Source organism: Callionymus lyra, chromosome 6, assembly GCF_982586985.1.
Source record: "Callionymus lyra chromosome 6, fCalLyr1.hap1.1, whole genome shotgun sequence".
In the NCBI taxonomy this organism is placed as follows: domain Eukaryota; kingdom Metazoa; phylum Chordata; class Actinopteri; order Syngnathiformes; family Callionymidae; genus Callionymus; species Callionymus lyra.
In genome coordinates, this window is record NC_141823.1 from 23,454,310 (window position 1) to 23,466,805 (window position 12,496).

Sequence of the window (12,496 nt, forward strand, 5' to 3'; positions counted from 1 at the left end):
AGGAGCCATGACCACACATCACTGTCAGTGATCGGGGATGTAATTCAAACACAACTCAGAAATATCTCACCTTTCACTTATATGTGCAATAGAATGGGTGACGCCATTAAAGTGCACATATATGTTACTATCCTGCTGTTACCTCGACACAACCCAACCCAATAATTAATTATTAATGGCAGCTCAAAGGCACAGCGTGTAAAGCATGTGGACAGTTTGAAATATTTTCCTAGTAGATTTTTAAAAGGGCAATATGACGAATAACTTATTTAAGAAAAATAAATCTGCTTAGAGGGAGGAGAAATGCTTGAACAAAAAAATGTATGGTTCAGTAAAGCAGCAATTTTTCCGAAAAAAGGGGGGCGTCAACAAAGAAAAAAGAAACAGAAGAATAGTAACAACAAAGCATCATGGCATTAGAAAAGCACCTCTGGTCTGGTTGGGTTGCTACCCGTTTATTGATGTACCAAATCATCCTCAATTTCATATCTTTTTGTAACACACTATTGAACTTTTACAGGATATGATTTGTTGCATTTTTGCTAGGTCTCCTGAATGCACCACAGTGCTGCAGGCTCTACCTCTCTTTTATTGATTCAAGGCCCGTCAACTTGTGTCTGGACCGGGATACTATTTGATGTCAGGTAGAATCAGAGCCGCAGACAGACGAGGATGTCTCCTCTTCAGACAGCTGGCTGATGTTATACGGCATCCCTGCCGAGGACTTCCTCTCCAGCACTGCTTGCATCACTACTTGCTCAACTTTGGAAACAGCGGATGGTTCTTTAAAAACTGTTGTGTTCTCAGGAAGAGTCTCCCTATCGTTTGTTGTGTTTAAATGTTTATCTTTGTGGCTGATATTCTGAGAATAATTGTTTACTATGATGAAGTCTAGTAGAAAAAATACATTAGAAAAACTAGCAAAACTACTTTCTTAAATTGCTTTAATAAAAGTGCAAATTAAATATAATATAATATATATTTTCTTTAATTGTATAATTATACTACATACACATGCTTGATCTGAGTAAACCAAAAAAATAAAAATAAATGTCTCAATTATCCGTCCGGCCGGGGATGTGGGCCAGTTTCTGCGACTCTATATACTAGAATACCTCAATTGGTTAAACAGAACAAACAGATTTCTTTGGACTGAAATATAAAGCTTTAAAAAAAGCATTGAATAGATGCATTTCTTTGTATTTTCTATTAATACTTTCTATTGCTTTCAAAGTTTTGGGTCAACAGCCTTAAACATTTTTAAAAAAGTTATTGTTACAGCTTACACATACAGTTACATATTTACCAATTCTCAGAAAAAAAAAAAAGAATTGTAAATTTAAAATACGTAGAAAAATTAAATTCTTGCCTTCTGGGGGAATTAATCATTTCTAAAAAAAAAAGGAAAAAACGGTGACAGAAAAATGTACATAATCAGAGTGTTTAAATATGTGCAGGTGATATAAGTAACGACTTCTTGACCTCGCTGCTGTTGTAAAAAAAACATTAAAGTTTTCCATCAGTGTCTGAACAAGATTGATTACTATCCTGTGGTGCTTGAGACATCAGGTATTTCACCAAAGCCCTGGTTCCAAATGCGCCTGCAGAGTCCCTAAGGAGTCAGCGATCTTGGCACAATGGATTCTAGATAAAGATAATTTATTACAGCTACGCCTAGATGGAAAGACCTCTGGGAGAAGGTGTTGCAAGGTAGGAGCATCAGCCATTACAAGAGCTCAATATTTCTTACTTACAGGCCTACTTAGCTTGTCTTACGGTGGCAAGACATCCTTCTTCTCGTTTCTAGATGGAATAAATTAAACAGTCTTGGCCGTATTTGTGCCTCTAATCACCATCAGCAACACAGATTGTAAAGCCCTGAAATGGACCATCAATCCTTAAGAAAATAAAAGTTGACAATTTTTACCCCCCCCCCCCCCGTCATGTTCATTGTGCCAGTGCGGAATCTTGAAAAAGCAATTTTATAAAAACATGTTAAGTCAGCTTCATGGAAAATGTACTATATTAAACTAGTTAAAGTACTTAGTGCTACCCGGAGAAGATGTAAAACCGAGAAAAACATTTTAGGTCATGTAATTTAGTGCTCAATCTTTTATTTTTCCTTTAACATTCTTGCATGGACCTAAGAAGGATTCTAGTGTCATTTTTCGTCCAATCACGACAGAATCTGAAAAATTACTGCTGTTAAGTGCTAATAGAAAGTCAAAAATGTTGGATGACTAGCGTCAGTAACTTTCTAAATAATTGATTGAGCTTTTGTTAAAAAACGAAATAAGATGAAGAAAAGGAGCTTATTTATGCTATTGTCGCACAAATAATAGATGAGTACTTGGTACACAACCGTTATTGGCCTTTCGGTCATTTTGAATCCAACAATATTGCTGTACAACCCATGAGAGTACCTTTATAGATGTAAATTGGAATTAAGCAGACACTCCTTTATGTATCATTTATCTATTATGTGTCCATGTGTCCATTGGCGTTAAAATATCTGTTACAGTGTCTTTAGAAAAAACGCTTGATTCAAAGGTCACTAGGGTGTAAGGTTGAAATCCCAAGGCTCGAAGCTCAGTTGGAAATACATTATGGATCCTAAATGCTGCAGGAACAGAGTTTGAAATTCCAGCTTGAAGGGATGTTAACCTGTGGGGGAAATGGTGTTGGCTTCATCACTTCAGACAAACCTCCGCGCTTCTACACCATCTGTCTCTTTGCTGACAATCACTTTCAGCGCTTCTTGCATATGGAAAGGAAGCAGGGCTCAGAGCGCTGACTGAAATATGTGATGGAGTTGCAGCTTCCAAGGCGAGAGCTACCTTTAGAAAAGTCTTTTTGAAGCCCCGATATGACGGCGAACAGGAACAGGAAAAAAGGGGGGCCTAATGGTGCAAAATAATTTCCATCACATTTGAATGTCTTATCAATGTGCAGCAGGGAGGAAATACAGAAAAAAACGGTTATTGATCATGCGTGGTCAAGAGGAGGCGAATGCGTGAGCTCCATTTGGTCTAATTGAGATTCTAGCTGTGAACGCTTGCGGGAGCTTTTGAAAACAGGCGGTGATTACAGGAAGCAGAACCTTTAAAATATGTTGGGAATAAACATTTCAAAGAGAAATCCCAGCCCTCGCCGCTGCCTCGCTCAAACGCTTCCGCCTATACCCCATAATGTTCTGCACATTCATGGTTATTTCAGTGCCGTCTTACCTTGAAAAGGCCATGCTTGTGGCTGTGTTGGCCCAGCCACACTCCACTGCCTGGGGTGAGCTCCATCTGAGGAGGGTCTATAACCCGCTCGTAAATCCTGCCAAAAGAGTCAGAAGAGAATGTTTGGTTACGATAACAGCTGCACAAAGAGCATTTTTGTCTTGGTCTGGCAAGAACACTGATCCAGCATTGACGCATAAATGAGTAGTTTGAGCAGAAAGGATTCAATGTGAAGAATAAATGAGTTTCTCCTCTTGGCAACGCAACAAAGGATCGACATGTGGCACTGGGATGCAGGCTGGATTGAAAACCAGCGCACTAAAAGAAAACTCACACTCTCGCCACTATGTGACACTACTTAGGTGGTCTTAAAATGTGCTGAAAGTAAAATCATCTCGCTTGAGATCATTCAGCCATGTTGCTCAGGCAGACCTTAAAAAACGCTGACATGGCTTTGCTCCAGTTTTGATTTTAGGTGCGTATTTTTCTTTAAATTTGGCCTAATTCAGAGTTTCTATAGACCATGGAAGGGAAAATATGATGACAACAATTTTGAAACGAAAAGGAGAAACTAGATTTCATTGCTTCATTTAGGTTTTAGTTTAATCATTCCTATGATATAAGTACAAATATTCATCTATTCAATATGGGAAGCTCACACAATATAACCCCAAAACAGTACTGACTGGACATAACATAGGCAAAAGTAATTTAAGTTTGTTATTCTGTCTAAAACAATAGTAGGGAAAAAAGGCCGTCAGTAGTTATTGAACTAGTTTAAGGTATACATTGGCTCTTTCTTTGATCAGATGTTCTATTATTTGAAATCACATACAAGGTAAACTTGAATAACCCTCCTTCCCCTTTTAATGGCCCAAAAATATGCTGCAGAAAAAAGTTTGATTTAGAAAGCGACAGTCAAAGTCAGTAGCTTTGCAGGTGACTGGTCATGATAAATAACCTGTGAACTATATATTGTAAATCACTTTAATGCCTTTGACTCAAGTATGTACTTAAAGGTCCATTAAGCAGTATTTCTGAACGAGTAAGTGATGTGACAGTTCCACCACTGCTGCTGATCTTCAGAAGGTTTGGCATTTGAGGACAAAAGCTCAAAGATTTTCAATGGAATAGTTAAAAGATTTATGACTTCTTGTGGTCCTAATAAAAACATTTGTTTTGACCGTTTTACCTCATTTGTGCATTAACATTGAAGAATGTGATTTTAAAATGACAAATTGTATTGTGGTGCATCTTAATATATTGCGATCAGTTGAAAACAAATTGTGTGGAAAACATTTCTTGCCAATATGTAGAATGCCGCAGTGCCTAGACAACGTCAATGTCCCATTTGCAACTAGCTGTCATTGCAACACACACTAGAGGTCATGCAATTTATACACTGATTTTCTTTTCGCTCTTTGAACAATTGTGTCTTTTTTCCCCCCCATCACCTTTCTCTTTCTGTCAGCAGCAGCGAAATGTTTCACACAGAGAACACTGGAGGAGGTTATTGCCAGTTACCACGGAGAAATGTTTCGGGAACATATTTGCAAGGCTTGACAGCAGGTGACGTTCAGGTCTACGACCCAAACATATTCTGCTGTATTTTGACAGGATCAGACTAACCTGCAATCTTTTGACTGCCAATTAATCCTCCTTAATACCACAGCCTGAGAATAACTGAGCTGCTGTGAGCAGAGACAGTCAAGAAGTCTAGGAAACTCACAAAAAACATGAGACCGTAATAGTACATGTAGACAGGTATTTAACTACAAATTTGATAAATAGTCTTTGTTTTTTATCACTTTACTCATTTCTTTATGAGATTATAGAACAGCTAGAGACTTAGTACTTAAATACAGGGCGGATTTAATCAAGAAAATCCTTAAAATGGGAAAATATATGAAAAATATCAAAGGCTGTAAAATAGAAAAAAAAATGATGGACTAAAAAAGAATTTAAGTGTGTTAAATAGATCTTGGACCTCTATAGCACTCATCAGAATGTGTTTCTTTGTACAAAATTATTTTTTTATTGAAATATTTACATTAGAAAATGAACGTAACCCCCGCCCACCCAAACTACTTTCTAAGAGGTCACAAAAAATTACGTATTGAGTAGTGAAGTAGTAAAAAGAACTCTGAAAGCCTATCACGTCAAGAAGGAAGATTAATGATTCTGTACGCCAAAACTAGAAGGAGTAGCAACTCTAATGCTAACACCACTATCAAAGCTAATGCTAGTAATAGTAGGTGTCGCTTTGGAAAAGTAATCAAAAGTAATTGATTGAAAGCTCAAGGAAGAAATAGCCAAGAAAAAAGGCAAATAGTCACCCTACAGTAAGAATTCAAGGAAAATATATTTGATGAACATTTACGAAAAAAGTACATTCTAAAGAAAAGGATCTTGGCCCTGGAAAATCACATGGCTAACTGAATGAGTTAGAATTTGAAAAAGAAAAAACAATAATCTAATTAAAAGATTAGTTTGAAAGGATACAAGGAAAAGTGACTTTATTTTTTTGACCATTTGAAAATTGTAAAGGTCCCAAAGAATGTGGTAAAGTTCACTCTGATAGGACCAGGTATTTAGACAAATACTACCCTTGCATTAAGTTGTACATATACAGTTTGTGCACAGTGCTTCAGTACTTCCACATTAAAGATAATTAAGATTTAAAATAAATACATTAAAGGAGAAAAAAAAAAAAAGATTACTGACTAGTATAATCAAACACAGAAATCGTTACCAAGCAACACAGAGAGGGAATATTCATTTTCTTTTACAAAACATTGATATTACTATAGTAGGTGATACTAGAAGAGTCATGTCCTCAACCTTTACCACACAGCTTGGCTGTCAACCGTATCAATGTGTGTTCTTTCTTAGCTTCTGCACGTCATTAGAAAGAAAGCGCTGTGTGTCTTCATCAGCACTCGCATGTAAGCTGCAACAAAGTGTTGATTTTATCAAACACCTCATAGCATCACTAATCGTACTGCTCCTGGGAGAAGGATTCAGAAGGCGCTTGTCCTGAGTAATCCTTCAGACAAGCAAATAGGCTGCTGGTTTGAACTGAAGCAAATAATCTATTAATGTGGAATTAAGCAGTCTAGCTCCAGTTTGGCAATTCCCTCTGCATCTGCAGCCCATTAGAAGAAGAATGGTAATCAATAAAGTAGTATGAAGTAGATTGCCGTGAATACATGATACATTGGGGCCAGAAAAACCAGACACACCACTTCATCCATAACTGGTAAAATGGGCCAACGTTGTTCTACTTTCACCCCTCTTTTATTAGAGAGAAGGTGTGGAGTTGCCTGCCATCCATCCTCTAAATAGATGGAAGGTAACTCTATGCAAAACAAGGTGAGATTCACTGAAGAAGGTATAAATCTAAATCCAAAAACTGTTTAATGTATTTAATCAACAATGACCGCCTGAAACATCAATTTATTTTTTTCATTCGTTAATTCGTCGGCCTTTTCCCACTTTCTTTTAGGGCCCTCAAGGGGTCTGAGTAAAGGATAAAAAAAACTGATTATGAAGGAAAGCTTCAGAACAGATAACTAGCATTATTCTTTTGCTCACCATTGTTATACATCACTAGTTTAGTTAGAAGTATCACTCATGTTTTTTTTGGTTCTGGTTTTCTTTTAACTCATTTACAATTGTAGAAAAAAAATGAGGGTAAAAGTGTCTTCATATTTTATCTACATGATTTTGACATGTATATAAAATATTTTTTTTTTACAATTAAATCTGAATTGATCTAATTTTTACAATATCATTGCATAATTACACTTTTTCGTATCCTTACATTGGCTCTTTTTTATTGTCCTAAGTAACTTAAGTAATGCATTTTCAGTATAACTTCCTTATATTCAGGCCATTTTAAATCACTCTGCTATTTCTTTTACGAGGTCAACCCAACAAGACTCATCAATGAACCCATAAGGACCAAGAAATACTGGAAATCTAATTTCCCGAGTGGGGGGGGGGGATCTCAAGAGAGATTAATAGTCTATCCATCTAATCTAAATACAAACTCAATAATAATAAAACATACTTATAATAATAATGAATATGTATTGCCATGCCCATGGACAAGTCAGCAGTATCTGATTTTGTAGTCTTAAGGTTAATTTAGAGTTGAAGCCTGGCTATTTAAAATTACTCTGCCTACTTTCTACAACGTTTCGAAAAATTTGAAGAGCTACACAACTCTGTCAGGGTTGTGAGGTTGGGGTTAAATATAACTTATGTGATGATGAATGCTAAAACTAAGCAAGGAGAAGAACACTTCTTTCAGCTAAATGACGAACGCTTTCACAAAGTCATCCCATCCAATTCTGCCTATAATATAGAGACAGAGCATAGAGTTAGTTAAATGTGTTTCAGACTTGGTATAGTTATGCATTCTCCAGCAGACTGGATGACTTTGACATAAAGCTTTGACTAAGCTTTGGAACAATCTTCCTCTCTCTCTGCACTTGATGGATCTACTGACTCCTTCAAGAAACATCTTAAGACATTTTTATTTGTTCAGGTATTCCTTGATTTTCTGGAACTCCTGTGTTGTTCTCAGTGTTATCTTTTCCTTTTAAGTAAATATTTTATTGAGTATTGTTTTGAATGTTTAAGCCCTTTGTGAGCCTGGTCAGGAAAAGATCTCTATAAATAAAGATTACTTACTTACTTACATATAAAGTTATATTGGTGATGCGTTGACACAAAAGAACATAAATAACATTGTTCATCGCTCTCCTCTTTAGCACTCACCATTTGTCTTGGCCCTGCTGCAATAAAAATATGTTTTATTAATTCAGTTGACCTCAACCGTTACTTTCCAATATTTAGATGAATGGAGAAGACACAAAGTATTGGCTTGAATGGACCGAAGATGAGGAATTACAATGGCTTATTTGTATCTATATTCCCCAATTATTTATCAGACTTGAATTATAATGGTAGAAAAGCATTTAACAGCAAGCCTTTTTATTCCTCTACTGAACAAATATTTTACTTCTAAGGATGTTTTACACAGGTATTGTGACTAAAACCACAAATAAAACAAGTATTACATCAAAAAAGGCCACACACGGAAAAATGCACAGCAACATCAATGTGTTTTTTAAATGAAAAAAAAAAAAAATCTCCGGTAAAAAAAAAAAAGAATCATAAGCTTGTGTGTGACAAATTAGAGGACACACCAGAGCTAATGTAACACAAGTCATGGGTATTACGAATATTTGGGTCACATTCTTTTAAAAGAACCAGTTCCACATTTATAGTAACAAAGTTACTGAGCCCCAAACAGCAGAAATGCAGCACTGGCATTAGCAGGTGGATTTGTTGTCGAGATCAGGAAAAAGTTCTGATCTTAATGTGATCAAGCATTTTGCATCCTAATGGTTAAAATAATATGCAGCAGCACACAACAACTTGAAAACGTCATTCAAATTGCTTTGCAACTATGTGAGAGGAACAACTTGCAGCTGGACACTTCAAAGACCAAGTAGCTGGTCTTGGACGTTGGGAGGTCCAGGACAAAGCCATGTCCAGTGTCCATCAGAGGTGACAATGGTGGAGATAGTTCACAACTATAAGTACCTTGGTGTGTGGCTGGACAGTAAACTGGACTGGTCCTGCAACACAGACCATGTGTATAAGAAAGTTCAGAGCAGACTGTACTTTCTGAGGAGGCTCCGATCATTTAGCATCTGCAGGAAGCTCCTCTGCATGTTCTACCAGTCTGTGGTGGCCTGTCCTGTTCTTTGCCGGTGTGTTGGGGTGGGAATGTGTCCAAATGGAGTGTCAACAGGTTGGACAGGTTGATCAGAAAGGCTGGCTCTGTGGTTGACATGAAGCTAGACTCACTGGTGACAGTTGCTGAGGAGATCACTGAACAAACTACTGTCCATCATGGATGACAGTCATCCTCTAAACACTGTCATCAGTGAGCAGAGAAGCAGATGGAGTGAACGAATGCTGCTTCCAAACAGACACATACTGGATCCAGGGCCTTCATAACGTGCTCCTGCTGCTGCTCACGTGGGATTTTTCAAATTTATCAGAGGTGGCAAGATTAGCTTCGTAAAGCTTTCCCAGAAGTTGACAATTATCAAAGCCTTCAAGTCAGTTACTTCCTGATTAATGAATATTGTTCCTTTTTTCAATTATTCCTATAAAAAGTCTTGCCTTTACAATTTTTCAGATTTTTATCAATTTAAGAGCCTCTTACTCAGTAAAGAACATTAATCACGACAACAAGTAGTGACTTCAGTTAATGAGATTGATTCAAACTAGTGTTTCATAATTAATTAATAAGGCCAATTAATTAATTATTATTCACGTAAATATAATAGTTTCCTTTGGACTAAGACTCAAAGGTGGTGCTCCTTTCTTCAGGTATTTTTTACCTAGAGGCAATTTTAAAGTTAAATCGACCATAACTTAGATGTTCTGAAAGTTAACCTTTTGATACGGCTATAATCGCAAAAATATCTCCAAAAATGGTTTCTCTATGCATGTTTTCCCAACTCAACATTTCATTCATACAGGTTGTCTTTACAGTTAGAAGGAACCATCTCCTCACAATGACGTCATCACACACATTGACAGAGATACTGTCACAGAGAAACCCACTGTAGACCAAAGATCTGCACTATTTAACAAATGGTTTATCAGACAGTGTGGTTGCTCAAGGGAAGTGAAAATAGAAATGACTGCTGAAAGAAGAATTTAAAATTGGAGCATTTTGATTCCACTTTTACTGAGCAAATGACCTACATTCCTTAAGCCCTCACAGCAGGAGGAAAGACACGATTCTGCCAAATGAATGCAGATGAAGATCTTTGTCGCCTAGTTCCCAAAGAAAGAAAATCTGCTTCCCACTGGACTACAAAGCAGTTGAGACCCCACCTCTGCTGCAACCGTATCTGTTGATAAAACCATCTCTTGCAGATAAAAATCCTATAAAGTGTTTACTCTTAAATAAAAACGATACATTCTTCAGGTGATTGAGGGAGAAGTGTTGTAGCTGTGAGTCCCTGAGGTCTCCTTGGTATTGCCATTACACTTCTTTAGTCTATCTCACTTGAAATTCACGCAGGCAATGTGTTCAATGTGGCTGCACTTGAAGCTACAGCAATGACAAGCTTAGTTGCACATAACACCTGCTGCAGGAAGAGTCCTTCTGTTTGAAGTTTGTTCCTTCATACCACTGTAATTATCCAAGTAGCAAGTTGAAATAGGTTAATGACGCTGTCGTAATCCTCTTCGCTTACTGCTCTTGCGTTTACGACATAAACCAATAATAATGTTTAGGCATGTGGTACTGCTTCAGTCCAAGATAAAATCATTTATACGATGAGAAATATCACTCAGTACAGTTGTTCCACATGATCACAATAATTGCTAATTTTGTCAACAGCATGTTGACAAAAATATAAATGATAGACCTTTCTAAGATTTATTGATTATTAAACGGGATTGTATTTTGAATTTCAAAACAACGACTAGGTGACATTTAATTTCTTATGATTGGGCTGCCAGGGGTTTGGTGCTGTAATTACTCAAAAAGAGGATTTAGAGCCACCTGGATTATCTGAATGATGCCCTTTTGATGGCGGGATTTAGAGGTCACACACAATATCCTTTGGGCCTTAATTAGCCTGAAGCTACGCAATGTTACTTGCTTTAATTGCTTGCTGCCTTTGAATAAGTGTCGACAAAAGGCTCACCTGGTCTCACACAGTAAGGCATTTCACTCAATGGTATCTGCAACCATCTAGCTGGACATTTTTTCAAAGAAGTCAAGGTTGCAGACAGTATCATGTGGCATTATTAACCTGATTTCAGCTCATTATCATTCTTGGCAAGGCATGCTGCGGTATCAATGATCTGGTAATGAAGTAATGAATGTTTTCTGGTCCATTGAGCTGCACTGCCACTGCCCTTCACAGGAAATTAAAATGTTACACACGGATTGCTTATTTAGAGTGACATTTCTCGTTTTTCATGCATGGTTTAAGATCACTGATGCATTTTATTATCTTTTCAAAGTCTGTATCAAAACATTTGGGCACATTACTGTAAAACACATGGAAAAGATGGAAGATAAAAAAACAGATGAGCATCATCGAAAAGATTTTATCTTTAGTTCCACCTTTGCAACCACCTTGTTCCTACACTAATGATCACTTTGGCAAAGAAGATGAGCTGGTTAGCAGCTCGAGGAACAAATGAACAGCTCACTGCCTTCTTTAATGAGAAAACAGAATGTCTTTTATGTCAGATGGTCGTAAATAGGGCACCTCTTTATTAGATCTTTGAGGTGGAATGCGTCCAGCCTCCTTCATTAGCGTGAGTGTGAGTTGTTGGAGACAAAATCTTCAATTAAATTGTTCATTTAACAATAAAACATGCAATTTGATAAAAATAGCTAATGAAAGAATGTAGGGTAGGGTTTGAAATTAGTAGCAGTTTTGAAGCTCAGTGTTAGCTTCAACACATCCATATAGGACCATTTTTAATTATTCTTTTCTTCACATCTTGCTCATGCATCAGATTTCATCATTGGGTTTTTTGGGTTGACCCACATAGTTTATATGCTCCAGCTAACTGATGCATATTTAGCAGCTACATATATAAAACCCTAGGTCTGTCTGTCGTGTGTTAGTATGGGGCCCGATAGGGTCATTCCAGGAAAATGCAAATGCATTAAAATAATACTTTATTACATAAATGTACATTTACAACTTTATTTATGCATCCCGTTCAAGTAAGGAGGCATGCGTTTTGCCCACTCACCGGTAAAGTAAAGACATAAAGCAAAAGCAATTTAGCGTCTTGAAAGTCTGATTTCTTTTTTTATCTACCAAATGCTTAACCTTTATCACTCATTTCCTGCCGGAGGATCCTATCAGTGCTGAGTCCTGGCATTAGCTCTATTTTCCAGGGAGCGAAAGTATTGCTGCGCTGCGACCGCTTTTGGTGTAAAGACCATAATAATCCCCCTGAACGTACTCTCATTTGTATTCTAATATACAGAGCATTAGCCTTTTTTACCTCAATGTCAGCGTAATCTGCCATGTCTGTCACTGCTGACATGTTTATAATGTTTTACGACAAACAATGTAAAATGACTGAGCTAGAATGTAGAATGAGCCAGCTAATTTCAGTTGAACCATCAAGCGAAATCAAAAAGGAGATACAAAATCGAATGAATGGGCTACTAATGTAGAGTCCTTTGCTTCAGAGAG

General features: G+C 37.2%; 1 protein-coding gene across 1 annotated transcript in view; it reads right to left on the reverse strand.

The window, feature by feature from the left end:
• LOC148077634 (protein kinase C-binding protein NELL1-like) overlaps positions 1-12,496 on the reverse strand; it is a 164,252-nt gene that overhangs the window by 103,162 nt on the left and 48,594 nt on the right. Inside the window, exon 5 of the mRNA XM_087794323.1 lies at positions 3,228-3,324. Within this exon, the coding sequence (XP_087650449.1) occupies positions 3,228-3,324 (97 nt within the window). The remainder of the gene's footprint in view (positions 1-3,227; positions 3,325-12,496) is intronic.